The 25,558-nt window shown below is 44.5% G+C and overlaps 1 protein-coding gene across 1 annotated transcript in view; it reads right to left on the reverse strand.

Moving 5' to 3' along the window:
* The window catches only part of Frem2 (FRAS1 related extracellular matrix 2), a 144,277-nt gene that overhangs the window by 36,007 nt on the left and 82,712 nt on the right, over positions 1-25,558 (reverse strand). Inside the window, exons 7-8 of the mRNA XM_052731675.1 lie at positions 3,732-3,881; positions 1,142-1,351 (exon numbers count right to left, since the gene is read on the reverse strand). Coding sequence (XP_052587635.1) covers positions 1,142-1,351; positions 3,732-3,881 — 360 coding nt within the window. The remainder of the gene's footprint in view (positions 1-1,141; positions 1,352-3,731; positions 3,882-25,558) is intronic.

Consider the following 25,558-nt stretch of genomic DNA (forward strand, 5'->3'; position numbering starts at 1 on the left):
CTGGGAAGAGGAGAAACACTCTATCCTGCAGAGAAGCTTCTTAAGTTCAGGGAGTAGACAAAGACTCCAGGAAGTCCCTGAAACTGACCAGATTCACTAGCTCCCCCTCCCCTTCCCAATCATATATAATAAGCAGTAGAGATGTTTGAAAGACACTGTCAGATAAGCTGAGCTGCCTGGAAGAGGCAGAGACCAGCCCTACTGTCTAGAAGAGATAGCCTCCAATTCGTTGAGCTGCCTGTATGCTGTGCAGTGCATTCCAGGTGTCCATCATTTGTGGACTGTCATCAGTGCTGGGGTGGGCTTTGGTGATGCAGCAGTCTTTGAGTCATGTCTGTTCCTTTAAGAACCCCAATAGAACTTACAGGTCCAACCAGTTGGATTCTGGTGCTATCCTTTGGTAGACTTTGGTCTCCTTAGGAGTAGTGTCATACAACAACAGTGTATTTGACATTTGATTAGAGAAATCTGAGGTGTGGCTGGGTGACAGAAATTGTATAGTGTTAAGTGGGAAAAGACCATGGGTACTCAGCTCCATGCATGTGGTGAGGAAATTTTTGAATCATTCAAAACACCAATGATAATATCACATTGTCCTTTAAAATAGAAGAAGACTAGTGATTTTCTTTAAAGACTGTCTAATTCCATCAAAATGAGCAGGAGGAGAAAAGATGTGGGGTATTTGTAAAGGGTGAATGGTGTCTCCCATGCCAACGTCTACCATGTTGAAATCATATCCTGAGTACCTTGATAGTAGTAGTAGACAGGTAATCAAATTAAAAGTCATTAGGACTGATGTTGGCCAAATATGCCAAGTATTCTCGTGTCAAAGAGAGACCAGGCCATACAGATGTCTGAAGAGGGATGATGATGTGGAGAGGCACAGGGACAAGATGGCCACCAACAAGTCAGTGAGAGAGACCTGAGACATCTCTCCCTTGTGGCCTCAGATGGAACCACCCTGCTGACTTTCATTTAGGCATCTCCCTAAGAGTGCAGGGGCTGCTGTTGTTCAAGCCACCTGGTCTGTGGCCCTTGACGATGTCAGCCCTAGCAAATGCATACAGTTGTATACAGCTTATCACCCTACCTGCCATTTACATACAATGCCCTTAGCATTGTAAAAGTGAAAGTCACTCACAGTCGGAGGCCGAGTCATTTATGGACACCGTGGCCTTGCTGGGCTCGCCAAGGGCAGCGTTCACCGGCATGCGGAGCACCAGTTCAAACTTTTCAATTCCCTCCAGCACGGGTCTTCCCAGGTCATCCAGAATGACAACACGGGCAGTCTGCATGTTGACACCAGGCGCAAAATCCAAATTGCGGCTGATTCCCACATAATCTGTTCCAGCTAAAATCATAAGAAATGGATTATTTACATTGGAACGAAATTAAAAAAAAACAATTATACAGATGAAGTTATAGTTAATGTTTTATACTACAACACACATACAAAATACTACAGAGAAATACGTTTAATTAACAGATGGAAAAATTGGATCTATGTTGTCATTGACGTCGCGAATCTAAGATGGAGTTCTAAACCTTATCTCCAATGGCTGGATTTGAATTATATATTTTAGCATTCCATTTTATCTCTTTTCCCATCTTTATTAAAGTCCTTTGATAATCAGTTCTACAACAATCAGCATATCAATCAAATACGTGGTAACATTGTATATACAATGGATACATGTAAATTTTGTTCATATCAATTAAATATCTATCTTATTTCTGTTTCTAGGGTGACTATTTTACTTAGGCATATGGTGGCCTCTTGGTTAGAACTCCACACATTTCAGTGTTAAGTTCCTCTGCCCCCATACTCACTCTAGGCAATGAAGCAAACTTCAACTCCAAAAACACATTTGATATTTAATTTAGTATTTTTCAGACCACGTCATACATACGTAGTGTTGATACCTCCACTTACACATGAAGTAGTTAAAAATACAATTGTCTTTTAATCTTCAGCCACCATGTCCAAGAAGACTTGAGAGTGGGGGACAGTAGTTCTGTATGCTTTTCTCTCTCTTTTCTTAATAGTCTTGCAATTCTAACTCTCATTTTGTGCCTATTTTATCTCTGAATGTGCAATTGTGAGTGTGTCTGTCTCTGATTGATTAAAAGAAAATCTCTATCCCTTATGGTTGCAGGTGTGACTCAGTGGAAGAGTATGTACTGGGTACTTGCAAAGTTGTGAATTCAATCTTTAGCATCCAAACCCCAAACAAAAAACAAATGCGCGCGCGCGCGCGCGCACACACACACACACACACACACACACACACACACACACACACACACACGTTTTCTTATGTTTCCTTTGTATTTTAGTTCTCTTTATTCTTATTTTTCTTTATGTATACATTCAACTCTCATTTGAATTTCGTTCTTAAAAGTGAATAATTTGCCTGGTGTAGTGATGCACACCTTTAATCCCAGCACTAAGGAAACAGAGACATGCAGATCTCCATGAGTTTGAGGCCAGTATGGTCTACATAGCAAGTTCCAGGACAGCCAGGGCTACATAGAAAGACTCTGCCTCTAAAAAAAAAAGAATAATTTGGGGGCTGGGTATGGTAGCATATGCCTTTAATTCCAGCACTCAGGAGACAAATACAGGCAGATCTTTGTGAGTTCAAGGCCAGCCTGGTCCATGTAGAAAGTTCAAGATTAGCCAAGTCTAGATAGCAAGCTCCATGCCAGCCAGGGCTGCACAGTGAAACTCTGTGTGAAAATTAAAAAATAAAAATGAAACAAAGAAAGAAAGAAAAAAGGAAAAAGAACCATTTGGCTAAACATATGTTAACAGACAGTTGCAGTCTGCAAGGTGCAGAGCTGGTTCACTGTATGGGTAACTTTTAAAATGGAGCCGCTCCTGCCTGCTGCTCTGCAGGATGACTGATGAGAAGTAGCATGTATGAGGAGATCTGTGTGTATTTGTTCATGTCACACACTAGTCACATAGGATGGATGGGTGGGTATAAATGAGAAAAATGGTATTGTCGGTCAGCTGAAAAAAGGAAAGGAGATTTAAGGCCCCATGTTTGCCCTAAAGTTCGTCAGCAGTGTTTTAGAGCTTGGGGTAAGAAACAACACTGTGCTGGCTAGGACAATTTATATGACGATGTGTAGAGGGACGCCCACTGAATCTCAAGTATTTACAGGGACACTTGGTTAAAATGAGGAGGTAGCCAGGGAAGAGGTACACCTGGGAGAGACTTAAATGTCTGCAGATTCTGTGAGGGTGACTGGTATGGCTGCTCCCCTGGACGTGTCAGAACAGCTAACCAAGTAGATTTGCCAAGTAGAGAACCAAGCCGTGCAAATGCGGACATTGCAATGTAGCCTTTGAACCATACATTATGACCTAGACTCAGGCTCATCCTCTCAAAATCTCTTTCTTTACAATGGGAACGTTTAAATTTACATACTCTATTGTAATAATTTCAGGAGAAAGTAGTCCATTAAGAATGCTTCAGTTGCCGGGCGGTGGTGGCAGACGGCTGTAATCCCAGCACTCGGGAGGCAGAGGCAGGTGGATCTCTGTGAGTTCAAGGCCAGCCTGGTCTACAGAGCGAGATCCAGGACAGGCACCAGAGCTACAGAGAGAAACCCTGTCTCGAAAAAACAAACAACAACAACAAAAGAATGTTTTAGTTAGGTGAAGTGTTTGGGAGCTGGAAGCGGCAGAAAAACACAGAAGGCTGATGTAGCAGAACGCTCACCATCTGCGGAGGGTGGTTCTGTTTTCCGGGACCTCACAGTGACGCTCGAAGGCCTGGAGAGGTCCGTACCCGTCCTCCATATCTGCACCTCCACATAGCCGGCACTCTCATCCACCGAGTACTGGACATCCCCAAAGTAGAAGACGGGCTCTGTTCACAAGGATATAGAAAACACTGCTGTTACTTCTCTCTTTACAGCAGCTGCCCCTGAGATGACATCCAAAAGTCTGCTTCCCTGTACTGACGCCGTCACGTTTCCCTTGAGTGAGCTGATATCTCATCTTAAGGCACACGACTTGGCTTGCTTTTCATTTACGTAAATACCTTTATTGTTATGTTTTGGGGTGCTGGGGATTGAACCCAGGGCCTCATGCATGCCCAAGAAAGCGCTGTACCACTGAGACACAACCATAAACCCATATGTAGGTGATAAATGGTTTCTAGGCGCCCTTAAAAGCTTAGCTGGAAAAATACAATCAAATGAAACCCAATACATAACACCTTTGTTTGTTTTGTTTTGTTTTGTTTTTCTGAGACAAGGTTTCTCTGTGTAAACTTGGTTTATCCTAGAGCTCACTCTGTAGTCCAGACTAGCCTCAAACTCATAGAGATTCTCCTGCCTCTGCCTTCCGAGTACTCTTTTTTTTAAAGGTTTTTTTAAGTTTTGCCTGAGCATTCATTTTATCATTCCTCACTTAACTACTGTGGGACAGAGAGATGGCATCTGCCTTATGCTATCTTCTGGTCCATTGAATTTAGATTTAACTCGTGATGTCTGAGTCTATTTTTAACTATCAGGATTAGACTCTACAAACTAGATTAGTATAAAAAAATGTGAGTTCCTATGACTTTAGAACGACCAGGCCTGGGTGCCAGTTATTTGTAGGGCTTTTGTATCCTCTGTACAAACTGAGGTTTCCCTAACTAAATTATCTCATGCTAAGAGGTTAGCATCTGTCCTCAGGAATGTGAATGATGCTGCTTGGGTTCTATAGTTCCTGCCTCCAGATCATAGTTTTCTCCTGTGTTGGTGATGAATTTCAATGGATGCGGAGGTCATCTCCTATCTGATTCTTTATGATTAACCCATGACTCTTGATATAGCCAGAGGTCTGAAGGACAGTAGATGTCTAGGGAAAACTAAAATGAATTATGGGAATACTTTTAAAAATACCTAATTTTGAAATATAGATAGCCTCACAGGAAACTGCCAGTAGTTCCCCATTGAGAGTTTATCCTATAAACAGCCATTAGCAAAGGTAAAATAATCAAGAGAGCATGTGCAAAATAGTCTTATTTGTCCTTAGTTTTACAAGATTCAAAAGGAGTTTATCTAAAAACACGCAGCTCACACCAGGACTTTTAGCATCATTAAAGGGGTGCTGTTCTGTTTGATAGACTAGACTGAACTCCCCAAATGCACAAAGTGAAGTGAATCCTCAGAAAGCCACAGGGTGTGGCTGGGTGTGAGTGTGGTGGGGTGAGCTCAGTGAGAGCACAGGCCTAGGGTGTACACAACCCTGGATCCCATCCCCAGCACATGTAATAAAACAAAGCCACAGGAAAAGCCCAAGGCAAGCTTCCGCCACTCCTCTATTTGCAAATTAATTACCTTTACTAGAAGACATAATGCAAACGCTTGTTTCTTTTCTTCCTCCAACTGGTAAGCGTATTTAAAAGCATTTAGCTCCCCTGGCCTCTTAGATAATATGAAATCAATCTTGGAAATGTTTGCCTGTTTTGGTTCGGAGGTGATAAATCTGCCTACGGCATAGTTCGCCTCCCTGCTATCCTTTCAACTTGGACGAGCAGGCCAGTGTACAGATGGAGTTGTTATCTTATAACCCCAGGCAAGCAGACCTGACTGACAAACCAATACATTCCTTACATTTTCCACATCTGAGGAGGGGCAAAGGTGAAAGCAGAGAAGCCAGAAAATGATTATTCTAAGCAGACAGCTGAGCCAGGGACAGCGGCTTCTCTTCAAAAGGCTTTCATGATTACCATGGAGGCTTGGTCACGTGCCTCCCACAAGTGCTCTCTCTAAGTCTCTCAACATTTCTGGTATCATCGCAAGAATTAGGTGTCTAAGCAAACGCTGTATTAATGCAGTGGTGTTACCTCTCATCTTCCTAGTCCTCACAGATGCATATTAGAAATGGAACTGAATAAAATCATGTGAGGGCAGCCATAGAACACCACGGGCGCAGCATGCAGGGGTGGGGTAGGGGGTGGGGGACAGGGGATAAGGATGGGTAGAACTGTGTTTGCATGTGCATTCACACCCATCCTGTTACCCATAGAGCAAGCCCTTCACTTTATAGCTTAACATACAGTTCACGGATGAAAACAGAGAAAGAGAGAAACTGCAAAAAAGCTTCAGACAGCAGCAGCAAAAAAGCTTCAGACAGCAGCAGCATACAGCCAATTACATGGAACATCGGGCCTTCAGTCAAAAGGAGGAGGAGGGCTAAGACAGGCTTTAATTATGAATTCTCCCATTCTAGTACAGTAGCTAGTAGGAATTTGGAAAGGTAACAGATGAATTCTCTAAAATGAAGCTTTCTGTGGTCAGCAGACTTAGGTTAGCTGTCTGAGTTCCATTTGCTGCAGGTGGCAGGAAGACGGGTCAGATAATCAGCTGTCATGGTTCTTTGCCTTCTGGTGGACTTCACCCATTCATCCATTCCCTCCTTTTGATCCTGTAGTATCCTTTAAAATGTCCCAAGCACAAGGCTAGAGAGATGCTCAGTGGTTAAGAGCACTGGCTGCTTTTCCTTCTCAGACGACAGTTCAGAGGACATGTTTAGCTTCTCTGCACAGGACAGGTAAGTCACATCTAAAGCACAGGCAAACCTCACTGCCAAGGAGGGTTTCAGATGGCACAGTGAGAATGTGTGAAATTCCCAAAGGAAGCCAGGATCTCTCTTCATTCTTCGCGGTGCCCTTTAAACTCAAGGGCAGGGGCAAAGGCGCTCATGCTAGGAGACTTATTCTAGCTCATTAAGCAGGAGTCAGACTTGCGAGGCTGTGGACACTTTCCCTTCACCTCTGCTAATGTGGAAGTGAGGGGAAAGGCTCGGCAGGGCCACACAGGTCACACGCCTGCAACACAGACTAAGGTGAATAATTCAAGTTCTGTTCCCAGGGGGCAGAGAGTGAGCTCTTCGTTATTTATTTATTTATTCGGTGTCTGGACTGGTGTTTACGATTTCATTGTGTCTCCTGAGATGAAAGAAGGAGGTGCCGGCAGTAATTGCTGTCTGGAGCCAAGTCTTATTGACGCATGCGTGCACATGGGGCTATCAGTGGGTAAGCTCTGTAGCGCTGACGTGTTTGGTTGAAACTGAATGGGATAGACGTCTGTAGGCTGTCTCTGGGCAAAGCATCAATGCTGTCTTTGGGTTTAGTGTTGGAAATAATACAAGGGAACTGACTCTAACCTATAAATCTGTTTGGAGGTTTCAACGCTGCCCTGGTTTGCTTTCTATGGCTGTAATAAATAAGCACCATGACCAAAAGTGACATGGAGAGGAAAGGGTTTATTTGGCTTACAGGTCCTGCCTGTAGTTGACCTTTGAGGGAAGTCAGGGCAAGAACTCATGCAGGAGAAGAGGCAGGAACCATAGGTAGAGGAAGACGACTTTCTGGCTTGCTTCCCCCAGCTTGCTCAGCTACTTTTCTTATATATCCCAGACCTATCTGTCCAGATGGGACTGCTGGACCCTCCCATGTCACTCAGCAATCATGGGAAGGTCCCACAGACAAAGCCATGGGTCAGCTTGATGGAGGCAGTTCCTCAACTGAGATTTCCTCTTGCAGGATATGTCTATGTTTGTGTAAATTTGACAAGAACTAACCAGCACTAATTAACAGGCCCTTATGGCTTACTGAGTACTCACAACCCACTTCCTGCAGGCATGTCAAGGTCATTTTTTTCTCAGGGTGGAGAGGGTTAGTTCAACCCTTGTATCCTTTACTTTTCTCTTTGTTGTGATAAAATACTCACGAAGCAGCTTTAGGGAAGATGGGTTTAATTTGGCTTGCATTTTGAGGGACACATCACGGCAGGGAAGGTGGGTGGCAGGAACGTGCAGTGGCTAGACATGCTGCCTCCACATTCGTTATCAGAGAATGGACAGGAAATGGGGCCAGTCTATCAAACCTCAAGGCCCACCTCACAATTCCTCCAGTGAGCCTCCACCCACTAAAGGCTCTATACCTTTCAAAACAACGCCAACAGATGGGGACTAAGTGTTTTCACACAGGAGCTGTCGGGGACAGTCCACACTATAACTCCCAGGCCCTGGCTTCTCTCCACTTTATTGCTAGATGCAGCTAGCATCACCCGATGCTTGAATTTTCCCAAGAACCATTTAAAGAGGCTCTCGACTGAAACAGACAGCCCCAAAGCCAGTGACACCACACTTACTGGAAAGCGGCCAGTGTACCTCACTGACCTTGGGATTGTCTCCAAACTTCTCACTATGGTCTACAAGGCATTGAAACTGATGGTCTCCCTCTGCCTTTTCGACCACGTCTTGGTCACTTTCTGCTCAGTAACAGCATCTGGGAGATCTTGTATGTGCTGCTGCCAGCCTCTGGCTGTCTCATCCAGTCTTCCCTTAGGAAGATGCTTCTTTGGGAACCATTCTGCCTTCCCTCTTGTCTCAGCCTGTAGGGCCAGAACTAAGCTTCCTTTATTCATGTATACTTTCTTGGCACTTAGCTTTATCTGTGTCTGGCAATGGGTGCACAGTAAGTATCTGTTGAATGAATTAGCAACAATGTAAGGATCATTTATTGTCCACAGCAACTGAATACATATATGTGCCTCTGTAGTGGAAGTACAAGAGTACTCGGTGCCAGGCAGTGGGCAGTGTGCACCCCAGAGAGAGTGTGTGGGCAGTGTGTACCCCAGAGGGAGTGTGTGGTTGTTTGTGACAGAGAATGACTTTGTAGGCCCTTCTGATCTGGAATAAATACAATCCTAAGTTATTTTGACTAGGTCCTACTTTTCTTTTCAGAAATACTTTAAAAACACAAACATACATCCTAAAAATGACCTCCTTATCTAGTCTTTGAAAACAGTTTTCAAAATTCTTGTTGAAAAACTAAAGCTCGAATGTATATTTAAAAGGAAGTTTAAAGGTCTACCTCATTTTAAAAGCACATTCTGACATTTCTTTTTCTCAATAATAGCTTTCTCAGAAAGATCAAGACAAATCAGTATGTACTTCGGATGCCGATAACAATGGAACCTTCCTAAGGTTTTAGTTAAGCATAGGGAAAGGTGAGCCCTTCTCCAGAAAGATAATGTTACCAGTCTACTGCCAAAACGGTAGTTTTACCCCAAAACAGACCTGACATTTCTGCAGGTCAACATACAATTTAAATGAAATTTCAGTATCACAATCATGAAAAATTTTCACTATGCATTTACATGAATTAAGACTCTGTGTGTGTGTGTGTGTGTGTGTGTGTGTGTGTGTGTGTGTATGGTATGGTGTGTGTGTATGGAGGTGTGTGTGTGAGTATGTGTTGTGTTGTGTAAATGTATAGTGTGTGTGTATGTTGTGTATGTATGGTGTGGTGGTGGGGGATGTGTGTGTGTTGTGTTGTGTGTGTATATGGTGTGTGTATATGTTGTATATGTGTAGTGTGGAAGGGCATGTGTGTGTGTTGTGTTGTATTATATGTGTATATGGTGTGTGTGTGGGGTGTGTGTGTGTGTGGTATATTTACCATGGCATGCATTTAGAGACCCGAGGACATCTTTTAGGAGTCAGTCCTCTCTCCACTGTGGATCCAGGATCAAACTCAGATTATTAGGCTTACATGACAAGTGCTTTTACTGGCTGAGGCATCCTGCCAACCCAACATTTAATTAATAAATTAATGAACATTTTATCGCATAGTATTTCTTTAATCTATAAAAAAAGGAAGGGTTGGAAAGCTTGTCACTAGCTCACTAATTGCAAATTCAAATGAATGGGTGAAATTTAGGATTTACTACGCAGTTTTTATTACAGCAACATTTTTCAAAGCTGATCACAGATCTGCACTGCAGGGCTCACTCCCAACATCCCCCTTCAATCAAAACCAGCAGAACACCAAACATTTTGAAGGGTCTCAGGTGAATTATGTGTATAAGACTCAGGGTCAGGGTACAGGAACACAGCACCAAACCAGGTGACAGATCCCACAGTGGAGAAGTTCTGAGAGGTTGGCCTGTTGCTCAATAGAGATCCAGGGAGCTGCCTTGTAGACTGAGCTGGATTGAACAGCAAAAAATGGACAGAGTTTTCTCAGGGAAAGGGAAGGGAAGGTGTGGGTGTGGCTGAGAGTGGAAAAGTGTAGAGGTGGTGTTATGGAATATTCCTTGTGAAGATGATTAGTTTAATAAAGAGCTGAATGGCCAGGCAGCAGTGGCTCACACCTTTAATTCTAGCACTCAGGAGGCAGAGCCAGGTGGATCTCTGTGAGTTCGAGGCCAGCCTGGTCTACAGAGCGAGATCCAGGACAGGGACCAAAAACTACACAGAGAAACCCTGCCTCAAAAAACAAAAACAAAAAAAACAAACAAAAAAATAATAAAAAAAAAGAGCTGAATGGCCATTAGCTAGGCAGGAAGAGGTTGGATGGGACTTCTGGGGACAGAAAGCTCTGGGAAGAAGAAAGAAGGAGTCACCAGCCAGAGGGAGAGGAAGCGGGGTGGGCAGTACAGAGTAAAGGTATTCAAGCCATGTAAAAGAACATCGATTAAAAAATATGGGTTAATTAAGTTACAAGAACTAGTTAGGAACAAGCCTATGCTTAGGCCAAGCTTTTATAATCAATAATAAGTTTCAGTTTTGTTTTTTACAAGCTCTCGGCCCAAAGAAAAATCCATTTACAAGGTAGAAATAGAAGTTTGTAACCTTGACAGGACAGGATCAGAACTCGGCAAAAAAGAAAACGCTAAGAATACTGTGGAAGGGGCTAGCCTGAGAGCTGGAGACCTGTTCACAAGCAAGAGCCTACGAGTGGACTGGGTTAGCAAGGACTTCAGCTGGGTGGCATGCTGACGGCATCATCTCTCAGCCAAGGCCCCCGGACTTCTCCAGCCCCCACTCTCCTTCCTTTCCTTCCCTAGCTTTCCCAAGACTCTTGCTTGGTGGATTTCTTTAAGTGACTGGAATAAGACTACCTGCCTGTTAACGTGTTCTGCTCACACCTGTGGGTGCCTTGTAGGCCACAGGAAAATGAGCAATTTTTCTGAATGGTTAAGAGTACAGAGGGAACATCACTGAGAGTTTTGAAGAGATAATGTAACTCAATTTACAGTCATGAGCGTAATTATTCAGGAAGAGCAGTTGAAAAGCCTCTAGTCAACATTACATCTATTTTACAAGGCAAGGGTTGCAGAGAGGCAGACATCAAAAGCCAATCACAGGTGGAAATCAACCAAGTTTTTGATGTGGGCAAAGTGAGCTTCTTTCCAAACCTGTGCATCTTTCAGTTTCCAGACTGCACTGACATAATGTGTTTAATCAAAGAATCAAAGGAGGGCTGGAGACATAGCTCAGCTGTTAAGGGCTAGAGCTCACCACCCAAACTTTAAGAGTTCAGTTCTCAGTGCCTGTGTCAAAGCTTCCCTTTGCTGGGTATGATGACATACAATCCCAGCATCCAGGAAGCAGAGGCAGGTGTATTTCTGTAGGTTTGAGGCCAGCCTGGTCTATACAGCAAGTTCCAGGACAGCCAGGGCTACATAGAGAGACTCTATTTCCAATAAAATAAAATAAAATAAAATAAAATAAAATAAAATAAAATGAAATGAAATAAAGAAACAAGGTTAAGAGAGATGGCTCAGAGGTGAGGAATACTTCCTAGCAGAGGACCCAGGGTCCATTCCTAACATGCACGCTGGGCAGCTCACAATAGCCTATAACTTCAATGTGGCTCACAACCTCAGGGAATCCAACACATTTTTTTCAACCTCTTCAGGCATGTGGTACATATGTATATATCCAGGCAGACACACATACACATATATTAAAAAAATAAAGATAAAAATCCTTTTGCCAGGCCTTAATCCAGCAATGGGGAGGCAGTAGCAAGCAGATGGATCTATGTAAGTTTAGGGCCAGCCTGATTTACATTGTAAGTTCTAAGCCAGTAAGGGCTGTGTAAGATTCTGTCAGAGAGAGAGAGAGAGAGAGAGAGAGAGAGAGAGAGAGAGAGAGAGAGAGAGAGAGAAAGGAAAAACAGTTGGGATCATAAGCTGAGACTTCCAACTACTGGCTGGAAAGGAACAGCTTTGGCTGTAAGTTCGTTCTGTGTGGGAGCGAACACACCAGTCCACACCAGGTTCCTGCCATAGCGACAGCACAGTGTGAGGCGCCAGCTGCACTGGGTCACCCTCCTCTTCAGGTCACATCGAATCTCTCCTCCCTTCGTTACCTAGTCCCCAGGGCTTTACAAGACCAGTCAGTCTCCCAGGGTAACGATCTTTACCTACTGTTGACATAAATCAAGTTGAGCCTTGGAGGGGTTAAAGAGCTTGCCACATGGCGCCTAGAACAAGCAGGGTTCAAACATGACAGACCAATCCAGTAAAATGTGAATTATTTTCCATTTAAGGAGCAACTTCTCGGAAAATGTTGAAACCAATGGAGAAATAAACATACTTAGATGTTCAGATTTCTAGAATATTCTTTTTAAAGATGCATAATGAGAAACGACTGTGTGAAGGAAAAGGAAAAAAAACTTTTTTGGCAAGGGAGAACAAGAATATGTTATGTGTGCACTTGTGTTAAGTCGTGGAAATGCAATGCTCACTCAAAAAATAAAGGGGAGGACCAGGGACAGAGGCAAGATGGTGCTTATAGCTCCTGTACCTACTTCAGAAATCTCCTCGCAGAAGTTAGACAGGAACACTTTCATGCCTGCTAACTAATGGTAAATTTGTAAGATTTCAAATCAATAAAGACTCTGACATGAGGCTGATTTATTTGGGAATCTCAGCAGCTGAAGGAAGAAAGACCAAGACTAATAAAGTGTTAAATATAATCTGTGTGAGGTCTCGGGGATAAGAGTGTGTAGCTGAAACTGGAAAAATAAATAACGTTGACCACAGACCGCTTAAGAAATGACACTTGAAACGTGTCTGCTGGCAGCCAGCGGAGGTCCAGAATAAACAGCCCAAGCCACTCGCTCTGTTCCAGGCTCAAAGGAATGTGCTCTTCCCTTGTCAGAATCCTCATGAGTGCTGGACAGGGTGGCTATCAGCTCTGCTGGTGGCTTGCTAGCCAGTGTAGCAATGCAAAGAGCCCCCTCCTCCAAGCTCTGAGTGCAGGACCTCCTGGTCACTGTGAAAAGCCGGACCCTGAGGGAGTCACTTCTCTGGGTTCTGCTCTATGACACAAGGACAATCCATTGGACCATGTGATGTCAGACAGCCTGATGTATTAGTCTATCACACTCCTTTGCCCTCTCTGGGGATTGGAGCTTTTTGTGTTTGTTCCAGTTACAGCCATTTTTTTCTCATTTATACTCATGCAACCCGTTCATGTTTATGTTCTGTATTCCTTGTCAGAAGGCAAATAGGAAGAAAAATCTCTCTCAAGTGAGAGTTGGAAAGCTATTCTTGCCTCATAACTTGGTAACCTGCAGAAGCCATGTACCAATACAAATGTAGGGATTATAGCTTTGATATCTCATAGCATCAGATAACATATGCTCAAACCTACCTGCCTCTAAAGCTAATACTTTGATCATTTAAAGCATTTGATTTTTAACTATTTTCTTTATTAATTAACGTAACCTACAGAGAATAACAACAACAACAACAACAACAAAAACCCAAAGCAATAAAACCTCCTAGACTGAAGACAGCAGCCCAAGGGACAGCCCTGGCAGAGCCTTGCAGGCTACAGAGTTGAGAGGTAGTGCAAAGAGAATAATGGGATTGGAAAGGTCCATAAACCTAAAAGCCACTTTAATCGAGCTATCAGTGTTCAGATAAATACAGTGTCAATACTGTGGCTTTTTTTCATAGGAGAAGCAAGATGCTGCGCCATACTGCTATAGAAGCCGGATTTGGGGGCACTAACGGGAGTCAGTGTAGAGAAGGCCAAGGACGTGGTGAAGTGGGAGGATGGCGGGCAGAAGCAGTGGTGTGCATGAGTTCATGGCCTTGCATGCTTAGGGATGGTACCATTTGGCATAGTGTGGTATAATCCTTGGGGAAAGGAGACAAAGTAAACAAAGAAAATAGGTGACCACAGCCGGGCCGTGCAGGCCCCTGTGACTGGAACCTTGCCCTGGCAGATATCTGCTAAAAAGGTGTGCTCAGCCTTAAGAAAGGCAGGAACCTGGTGAGACGTGCATTTTGGGGTATGGAGGGTGGATGGACAGACCACAGACAGCAAGGACAGGCATCCAGGAGCCACGTGAAGTCAGCTTGGGTGTTGCGTCAGCTGCTCGAATGAAGAATGATGGTATAAGGAGAAACCAAAGAGGTAGAAAATGAGTCAGGATCTGGGGCGGACCGTGAGAGGAAGGAGGCTGGTACTGCTAGGTGCTTTCACTATGGCGAAGAATGCAGGAGGGAGGGGACTGGAGAGACGGCTCAGCAGGTAAGAGCACTGGTTGCTCTTACAGAGGATCCACGTTCAGTTCCCAACACCCACATGGCAGTGCTCAACCACTTGGAGCTCCAGTTCCAGGGGATCTGACACCCTCTCTGCCCTCTGCGGTCACCAGGCACACAGTGGTGCTCAGACGTACATGGAGGCACAGCACCCGTACATGTGAAATAAAGTCATTCATTATAATTTTTAAAACTGCAGGAGGGAAGCCGGGGGAGGGTCAGCGGCTATGGCTTCTGAGGCCTTTTGCCTGCTTAGCTTGCTCTTGGCCTCTAAAGCCAGTGGCCTGAAACCTGTCTGGTGCTGTGTGGCGGTCCTTTCGCTCTTTAAAAAGAAAAGAAAAAAAATGGTTTTCACCCACCGCTAAATTCCTAGGTCTCCCATAACTACAACAGAAGAGTTTTCTAGTTTCTTTTCTAGAAAAGCCAAGGGAGAAAATGTTTTGATCAAGGTAACAATTACGTGTCCCCAGAGAATTAATCAAGGGCTCTCTGCTAATGGCTGACTGTTGAACCAGATCCAGGGCACATAACCAGGTACATCTACCAACACGGAAAATAACTTGCAAACATCTGTGAGTTCAAGTTCAGCAAGAACACACGTTACATTTGTCAGGGGCACAGTGATCCCTGGAAAGTGGCATCCCATCTTTGTGACCATGTTGGAGAGTCTGGATAGCCCCCTGCCCTGGCCAAGATGGAGACCACACAAACAGGTACAGGGCACACCTTGGCATTTCTTTCCACGTCAGCTGTCATCTCCAGGGTCATCTTACAACACAGGCTGTGGGAACTCGGTGGTTTTCCTGTTTATTTACTTGTTTTTGAATATTTCATGGCAGTGAACAATCCTGAAAAACCACCCTTCAGAATGAGGATGATTCTTACAAAAGTGAAGGGAAACCCAGAAGGAACTCCGTGTTGGCACTCTGACCCAACATCTTCACTTTGTAGCACATTTCTGGGGACAGTGAAACCAAATGTTTGTGAGACACCCTCAGGGAGACGGAAGCTGAGATCTGCTTCAGCCCTATAAGGGAGAAAGGGGACTTCCTGCCCCTCCAGGCCTGTGATTTCACTTCTTAAAAAGCATTCTCATAAAAAGCTACCAGCCATTTTGTTTCTTTTCAAGGGCAGCATTCAGGGACCTCTGGCCTGCTAAGACAGTGCTATCCCCAATAGTGCATTTGTCTTCACAAAAGAGAAGACTGTCATAGCCCAGGGGACACATGGCAATGCCCATTAATTTCCTAGCTGCCAGTTTGAGTGACTCCATTCAAGTTTTTTTCTGTACAGAGGAAGGGGTGGGGAGGCTCTTCCTGAAGGTCAAGGCCAAGTTTCAGGACCTTCAGAAAGCTCCCAATGGTAAGCCTGCCCTTATCATGTGCAATATTGCACGGGTGTGTTTAGCTCCTTGTTCAAATTCTCCTAGAAAGGACTGCTCTCTATTCACCATTGTCTTTTCAGCACCCTGGAGCCTGCCCAACACTTATTAGGGGCCCAGGAGACATGTGAGGTGAGGCAGAGCAAATGCTTAGTCTCTGTCATCTTGGCACAACACAAGTATTTAGCAAACATCTAAGGAAACAAAAAGGTATGGGTGTTCAGTCACCGCTTGGCATCTGTGGGTCACTGCAGGACACTCTGCAGTCAAGTTTCCCAGAAAAGTCATGCCTATGTTGAAAATTCTGCAGACTGATTCACTGACGAGGGCTTCATGATTGCAGAGAGTTGGGATGTTGCAGATGGAAAGCTAAAATTATCTTGGGGTATCTTTAGTCCCCTTAATTTTCAATTATCACCAACTTTTGTCTCTGACTTAATATCCTTTTGATTATTAGACAAACCTTTGGAATATATTCACTTAGTAGACATTAGTGTCTACCTCCCCCAAAGCTAAGAAGAAGAGAGAAGAGGTTTTCCTGCAAGCCTCTCACCCATCTACCCACTGTCCTTCCTGATGGATGTGTTTTGGTAAATACACTGACTTACGATTTCCTTTCATTCCGTGACAAATAAAAGTTCAGGCAGCTGGGCAGTGGTGGTGCACACCTTTAATCCCAGCACTCGGGAGGCAGAGCCAGGCGGATCTCTGTGAGTTCGAGGCCAGCCTGGGCTCCAGAGTGAGTTCCAGGACAGGTGCAAAGCTACACAGAGAAACCCTGTCTCAAAAAACAAACAAACAAAAAAGTTCAGGCAACCTGACTGATGATAGAACCTGTCAGTCAGGGAAACCTGGACCTAACCTATGTTTCAGGACCATGACTACTCACACTAGTCTCAGAATAAGCTCTCCTTTCCTCTGGATAAAGCACTGTGTCTTTCACCCACAATACCGAAGTCCACAGCTGGTCAAATCCTCAGACAGTCAGTAGCATTGGCGTATAACCCACACATCTTTCCATATACTTGAAATCATTCACAGATTATTAAAGTACTGAGTCCACACAGGCATTTTGTCAGTAGTTGAGACATTGCGTTGTTTAAAGACTAATGACTGGAGCTGGAGAGATGTCCATTAGTTAAATGATGGCTGCTCCTGCCAAGGACCCAGGTTTGGTCACAGCACCCACATGGCATCTCACAACTGTCTGTAACTTCAGTCTCAGGGTATTCAAGTCCCTCTTCTGAGGTCATTGTATACACACACACACACACACACACACACAGAGAGAGAGAGAGAGAGAGAGAGAGAGAGAGAGAGAGAGAGAGAGAGAGAGAGGCAAAACACTCATATACATGAAATAGAACTCTTTAAAAAAAAAAAAAAGACCAAGCTGGGCTGTGGTGGCGCACACCTTTAATCCCAGCACTCGGGAGGCAGAGCCAGGCAGATCTCTGTGAGTTCGAGGCCAGCCTGGTCTCCAAAGCGAGTTCCAGGAAAGGTGCAAAAGCTACACAGAGAAACCCTGTCTCGAAAAACCAAAAAAAAAAAAAAAAAAAGACCAGAGACAACAAGAACCACTCTGCATGTGCTCAGCACAGAGGCATCTACTCTCAAGTTAGTCTGTATATGGTAATTTTATTGTGTGGAACCCAAGGATCTGGAGGTCTGATTGTATTTTATTACAATTATTGTTCCAGGGACACAGAATGAAGACCTGTTTCTTAGAGAAAATATAACTTAAAAAAAATTCTGTAGAAGTGTGACGGGAAAGTTTTATCCATGATTGTAAATGCTTTGAATTGTCAGTAATGTCCTAAGGAAGAAGGCATATTTAGTTTCAGCAAATTTCATAATCTCTATGTAGATTATTATTATTATTATTATTATTATTATTATAGTTATTTGTAGCATGGTGTAGCTATTTTTATCAAATGACAAACCTGTATATTTACTGTGGGATGAGTAATAATAGTGGTCAATTCAATGTACCTCAGAGGAAGGGAGTTCAGCTGCAGAACTGACTTCATTGGATTGGATGGTAGACATATCTGTGGGGCACTTTGATGACTGCAAATTGACGGAGGGGTGTCTAGCCCGCTGTAGGCAGGACTATCCCTAGGCAGACAGGCCTGGGTTGTATAAGAAAGGTAGCTGAGTAAGCCAACGTGCAGTGGGTAGCCATTCCAACCTTGACCTGGAAGTTCCAACCCCCATTGAGGCTTCGGTAATGGTCATGCCTACAAGGCGGGCCTGAGAGAGGGCCCTGAAGACCCGAGATCTGGATGCACTGGCTCTCTTGGTTCCTGGACCCTGGACGTTGGAGGTAGACCAAGCAGAGTTCTTCAGAGAACACCGCCGGACTGCACTGCACCTTTCCCAGACCCTGTAAACTATCCCTTCACTTGTAAGTTACCCCACAAAATAACCTCCCTTTTAACTACATAGTGTGGCCTTAATAATTTCACCAATACCAAGGGGGGTAAGATAGTAATATATTACAACTTTCCAACTTTTTGCATCTTATAGCTTTAAAAAATTATTTGTATGTACAATTTGTATGTCCAGGGGGTGGGTGAAGGTTGTGCACACAATTATAGTGCCGATGGAGGCCAGAGAAGGCTCAGACTCCCAGGAACTGTGGTTATAGGTATTCGTAACCTGCCCAATGTGAGTCCTTTTCGAGAGCAGCACGTACTCTTAACCACTGAGACATCTGTCCAGCCTCTGATGGCTTTTTATTTTGAAATTTCCACAAGCTCACAGGATGTTTTACAGCCGTCTATAACTACAGTTTCAGGGGTCATGATGCCCTCTTCTGGCCTCTGTGGGCACCAGGCACATGGTACACAGACACACATGTAGGCAAAACACAGGCACATATAAAGTAAAATTTAAAAAAATTAATTAGGAATAAAACTTGGGGCTGGAGAGATGGCTCAGTGGTAAAGAACATGTACTATTGTTGCAGAGGACCCGAGTTCAACTCCCAGCACCCACATCAGTCAGTTTATAACTGCTTCTCCAGCTCCATGGGATGGCCCTAACCTCAGGTACATGCAGTTATATGGACATACACACGTACACATAAATAAATAACAATAACAAATTTTATAAAAAGAAAATAAAACTTTTCCTCAACAGTTCTAAGTTTACAAATTTTAAAGTCTGGTGTTTGAAAAGTGACTACTGGGATTTATATGTTTTTTTTTTTTTTTTTTTTTTTTTTTTAGCACTGAAATAGAGCTCATCGCTGTCTGAGATCGTAAGGATAAATGTTCAGTGATCCGCTTCCAGGGTTTTAGTGATCATAAGCATGGATGTTTACGCTTTTGACATCTGCAGGATCCGTGTAGCCAGAAAGCGCTCTTGTGTGTGTGGAAGAGATGGGTATCAGGCAGACAGTTACTATGAAAAACACAAAACAAACACAAGCCATTATTTGTCCAAGAGACTCTGACAAGAGAGCTGAAGCCCAACACTGCAGCGCGAACAGCCTCCGTTGGCTGCTTTCTCAAACGCCGCGCCAAAGGCAGTGCCGGTCCTCGTCTCGAGGCAACAGATGGCACTGACATGATCTCCTAAGGACCCTGGAGGGGTTACCATCGGCAGAGAGGGAGCCAGGATGGCTCATCTGTGACTTATGTGAACACCTACAGCATTTCAATTATTCTAGGATAGTCAAAGGCTGGAGACATACAAAAGAGCAGATAACTTCATCTGACAAGTTCACTACTAGAGCACCCAAAACCCTTTAATCTTACAGTAGACTCAGAAGGCAACTGTGTTTGCTAAATACACATGGCCAGAAGGATCCGAAGTGGGTTGTACCGGTTAATGGCATGCGTGGTGGTGTTGTACTGACTCGAAGCTCAACGGCTCTTCCCCTTAGGGGGGTTATCTAAGCACACTCAAAAGACACGCCAAAGGCATGTGCGTTAAGTGAAAAAATTCAAGGACCCAGGCAGGTGCTTGCATTAGCACTTGCTATGAGTTCTATATGCAACATTGGAAAGTCAAGTGGTACGACTGTGGTGCTGGAATCAAATCCTTTCACAAATTAGGCAACCGCTCTACTGCTGAACCACACCCTTCGCTTAAAACCCTGAAGAATGAAGAAAGGAGTTAATACTGCATACAGCTCCCAGGCAACAGCTCCGCTCCGAACCTCTCCAGCCCATACCTGCGCGCACAGGCTCTCTGAAGCCAGAGCTCCCTGGGTAAACTGGTTCTGTGTCCATGCACGGCTCCCTGGGCTTACTTTCTTTGTGGGCAGCAAGGTCACTGTTCCACGTAAATTATACAAAACACTTAGCCCTTCTCATAAAAAGCTCGGCACTCTTTTCCTTTTCTGGTAATCCTGGTATAATATTTTCAGCAGCTTGCAGAAGGGATCCAAGTGGCTGCTTGCCAAGCTTTCGGGTGTACAATGGAAAAAGAAATTTAGTGCTTCTCTTGCAGTGAGTAGTGAATTGTACCTACAGATTCAGAAAGACCAGGGACCTCCCAAGCAGCCAGGTCTTTGGGGGACTGAATCAAAGGTACTCCAGCTGATACAGACCCTACTCCCACAGGCTCTGACCCTGACAGATTTCCCTTACTTTAGCTGGTGTCCCTCCTTTCTTGGGAACTTCCCCCTTTACAGATGGTCTGTGGATTTCTTGAGTGACGTCCAGAATTACAGAGAGAGGGCTAGGATTTGGGGACCCAGGAGCACAGATCCTCCAATGGCCAAACCTGGAGAAGCCTACTTCTCTAGACCCTCTTCCCTCTACCTCTTCTTTTTCCTCCTTCTCCACCTCTTCGTCCTCTCCCTCCTCCTCTTCCTCCTCCACCTCTTCCTCCTCTCCCTCCTCCTCTTCCTCCTCCAACCTCTTCCTCCTCTCCCTCCTCCTCTTCCCCCTCCAACCTTTTCCTCCTCCCCCTCCTCCTCTTCCTTCTCCACCTCTTCCTCCTCTCCCTCCTCCAACCTCTTCCTCCTCTCCCTCCTCCTCTTCCTCCTCCAACCTCTTCCTCCTCTCCCTCCTCCTCTTCCTCCTCCACCTCTTCCTCCTCTCCCTCCTCCTCTTCCTCCTCCAACCTCTTCCTCCTCTCCCTCCTCCTCTTCCTCCTCCAACCTCTTCCTCCTCTCCCTCCTCCTCCTCCTCTTTGGTGGTTTGCTCACTCACACCCACTGGGGCTCTTTCTTCCCATCTTCTCCCACTCATGTGTTTGTAACAAATGAGTGCATGCTGTAATTCTGAAATTCCTGTCCCGAAATCATAATTAAACAAAGATACAACATGAGTCTTCATCAGAAAGCAGTTTAAATTTAACTTGATTTGCAAAAAGATGCAGCAAAAGCATATATTTTCAGTTATTTCGAAAGCCGAAACATTCAAAATCAGTTTGGATCACACAATCTCATAGAGAAAAAAAAACACATGTTCTCCCTCATATGAAGAATCGAGCTAACAATATATGTATATATGTAAATTGATGCATGTGTGGGTACAGTATATATAGGAAAGAGAACAAGAAAGAAAAAGTATTGCAGGCGAACCACCTGAGAACATGAATGTGGAAGATCTGGCCCCACCCCTCATGAGCCATATGGTGGTGTGGGTAGGGGAGAGATGATGCCCCTTCGAAGCCTGTGGCAGGTGGGAAAGCTGGCCCTGAGGTCATAAGAGCAGGAGAGCTGACCCTGCCCCTCCCCAGCTGCAGCACTCAGAAGAATGGCCCTGCACCTCGTCTGGGCAACACAGTAGAGCTGGCCCCAATAGTGTAGACGGTGTGGGAGAGCCGACCCTGAGGATCTGAAAGCTGGAGAACTGGCCCCGCCCCTTGCTCATGGCTGCAAGGGGTGAACTCCCCAGGGCAGTGCAGGAGAGCTCACCCTGGTGGTGAGGAGAGGGGAGAGCTGGTGGGCTGACTAATCCTACAACTACCCAGGCCCAGAACCACCCCAACATCCACTCTATCTATGATCTATGGGAGCATGTGAAGGGGCCGGTCCTGCAGGCCCAAAACTGCAGGATTTCCTCGACACAGGGCAGCAACAGGATAGCCAAGGGGAGTCCCAGTGAGAGCCCAGCATTGATAGTGTAGCAGAAACCAGAGGCCTCGAACCAGACCAATGACTCTTTGCAGTGAACACTTGCAAGTAAAGATATATAGACAAAAGGGTTCACTGTGTGAGTCACTGTGTCACACTGCAGCTTCTGTGACAAGATTTTTCTTTTTTCTCTTACATTTTATTTCATTTTTTTTGTGGGGGGGGGGGGCGGGTTGCCAGGTCAGAGGTTGGATACAAAGGGACAGGGGAATGAATAGGATCAGGATGCATGATGTGAAAGACACAAAGAATAAATAAAAAGAGAGTTTAAAAAAAAGAAATAAAGCAAAGTATTATGGGACGAGGAAGAGAGGAATGCAGTGATTGATGGACAAGAGTTATGAAAGAGGAGATAAGCTGTTTCCCTACTTCTAACCCTGTCATGGAATTTTCATTTTTGGTCATGGATAAGTTCATAAAAGTATATTCAACAGTGAAAGTGTAAAATCCAATGAGGTGCTCCACAGATTCAGTTCTGAATGGCTGTTCTCTCTCCTGTAAAAATCTGTTGAGTTGTGCAGTCTTTGAGTCTGGGTTATTTTGGTGTGTGATTTTTCTTTTTTTTTTTTAAACTTGCAATCTTTTTAATAATAAAGTTTAAAATAAGTAAGTAGACAGATAAAGGCACAAAGGCCTTATTAGACAATGTACTATTCAATAATGTTCTTCAACTGTGTATTCAGGCAAGTTTTAGTCTGTAACAAGCAGTACTTCTTACTTGCAACATTTGCAGAGATGAGCCTGTGAATTACAGTCGGTAGAAATACTTTCTGGTAGTCTGTCTTATGTACTCCACACATGCGACTTTTTATCTGTGACATTCAAGTGTATAGGACTTACCCTGCACCCTCTCCTCTTCCCTGCGGCTTCCACCTACCCTCCTGATTTGAACCATTGCCTTTGGATACCTGACTTTAGACATCACTCAGCCTCTGCATCTGACTTGAGTGTTGTATTTATCCTGGCCTATCTCCAGTTCTTCCTGCATGTCCTACAGGAAGCTCAAATGTGGTATGTTTAAAGGGAATTTCTCAGAGCTGGAGAGACAGGTCAGTGGTTATGAGCACCAGCCGCTCTTCCAAAGGCACCAAATAGTGGCTCACAGCTGTAACTCAAGTTCCAGGGGATCTGACACCCTCTTCAGCCAGGCACATACACGGGACACAGACATACATGCAGGCAAAATACCCATACACATAATAAAAATAAAATTAAATAAAAAAGAGAGAGAGACTTTCTCACCTCACCTTCTTCCAACCTCCTTTCCCACATCGGTTCTCCTAAATTCCTATCATAAGACCATGACCTGGCCACAAACTTTCTGGATGGAACATGTTTAATTCCCCTCCTCCCTCCTTACACGGAGACCCAGTCTTCTCTGGTAGGCTTTCGTTGTTGTTTTCGACTTCATCCCCTTTCCCTAGCTCCCAACTCCTGGCTTGGTTCTGATTTCCGTTAATCCCCACTGTCCTCCCATTGGTAACCGGCAGACCCCACTCTGATATTTTCACAATATTATTCAAAAACTTCCCGCGCTCTCTACCCAGTGATTCAGACCATATGTTGATTCGAGGCCTCTGCAGGTGCATCAAGCCCATCTTCCCAGACTCACTACCCACGAGGCTCACCTTCTTCTGTTGAGTCAGTTTTTAAAGTACTCTCCTACGGATCATGTTACCTACTTTCCACAAGATGCTATAAGCTGAGACAGCCCAGGGATGTCATGCTTCCCCTGAGGAGAGCAAGCTGGAGAGCAAGGAGGGGCTTGCTCAGAAGGCCAAGAACCATCGGCCAGGCATGAGCAACGTGTACGCAGAGCCCAGGACACCGGCTGTGGGCCTGGGCGGAAAACCTTTCTTAAACTTAATTTTTATCTTGGGGAATTTTATACCTGAGTACTGTATTTGAATCATTTTGACCCCTCTTTTCCCTCCCACCTCTTCCTATATCTATCTCTCAAGTCCATCACCTTGTCTTTATTATTGTTATCTAGAGATGTATAACACATATGCATATATAAATACATACATATATAGCTGGGCACATATGCATATGTAAATACACACACACACACACACACACACACACATATATAGCTGGGCACATATGCATATATAAATACATACATATAGCTGGGCACATATGCATATATAAATACATACATATAGCTGGGTCCATTTAGTGTTACTAGTCTGCAGATGTGTCTGTCGCTAACTGCTTGGGATGGAATCACCTGTCAGGAGGCTCCTCCCTGGAGAAGACCGAGTCTCCCTCTCCACAGCCATCACTGCCTGCAGCTTTCCCCAAGAGCTTTCTTAGAGCATTGCAGCCTGGTCAGCTGTGTTCCTCAGTGTTCCACAACCCATCACTCCCTGTGATTTAGCCGTGGAGTCAAATCATAATTAGCCTTGTTCTCTGCTCATCTAAATCCTTTCATCTTTCAAGGTCTCGTGAGTTCTGACTCACAAAGTAACTGTGTGTTTAATCACGACCTGCTTTCTTGTTCTCCCTGTCTACTGTTTCAAATACCATTATAAATTATTCTCATCGAACCTTTTGTATGTTCATCCCTACCTTGCAGAAACAAATTTTCCATCTTGGGAGTTTCTGGCCTGTGTCAAATGCCTCTGTGTCCATCACAAGTGATACGAGCTTCATAACAAGTCCCCACCGCATGCCTAGACTCTTCTGAAGGCACAGGCGTCTCATTTATTCTCTTTATTTTATTTCGCTTTGGTGTCAAGGGTGCTGTATGCAGCGTCTTGTCCACAGAGGAGGAAACCTCTCTAGTTCTGTCATTCAGTCACTAGTGCTGTGCCCGCCCGCTTTGGCTTCCACTGACCTGTGGTGCCAGTGTGACGGCAGTAATGGAAACAGCTCCATGATATTCTGAGCAACTACGAGCTTGCTCCCACCCCCACACCCGTTTCTTTATTTTAAATAGTGTTTTTAGCTTAGGCACACTAATGCAGAGTATGTTTGTCAAGTTATTACTTTAATTGAATCTGGCCTTTTCTTACATGAACTGGCTGGCATCCCTTAATTGGATCTTACACTAATGTAAATAATTGTATTTAAGATTAAGGAAGAGAAGGGAACAAGGGAGGCAAGCAGGTCTTTCAGCTTTGCCCAAATGCAAACCAGTTTACCCACATGATGCATTTTTCCAGCATAAAACATTTTCTTCTACAGCATGTTTCCGCTTTTGAGTCTAATGTCCTAAGCTGTTGAGCAGCCCTGAACTGAGTTTCATTTACCACAGGGCTCATTCTGTAGCCCTTTACAAGCCCCTACTTTCTCTCTGGCACAGTAACTTTTCCAGGGTCATCAAGCAAGACAGCCACTTTTGTGGAGCCCCATGACGGCTGTCACACAAAGGCCGTGAATTCAGCTTCAAGATTCCTTCATGTATCCAAAGACCGACAGCAAAGTCGTTGTTAGTGTTGAATTAATGCTTTTTGTAAGGAACCAATATCTCGGTATTAATCGTAACTTGACAGAACACTGAGGACGCTGATGGATGCATAGGAGGCCTGCATATTCCTAACCTCAGACACATCACCGATTTGTAACGTGTCAGCTCTTTCAAATAACAGGTTTAGCTGCTTCTTGGTGATGCAGTGCAGATTTAGACAGATGTGTTTCTGTACCCTGTGGCCCCCATCCTACAACCCTATAGCTAAACATCACCAGCACGGAGAGTGCTGGCCCTA

This window comes from Peromyscus californicus, unplaced genomic scaffold, assembly GCF_007827085.1.
Source record: "Peromyscus californicus insignis strain IS unplaced genomic scaffold, ASM782708v3 Scaffold_9__1_contigs__length_137607984, whole genome shotgun sequence".
Classification (NCBI taxonomy): Eukaryota; Metazoa; Chordata; class Mammalia; order Rodentia; family Cricetidae; genus Peromyscus; species Peromyscus californicus.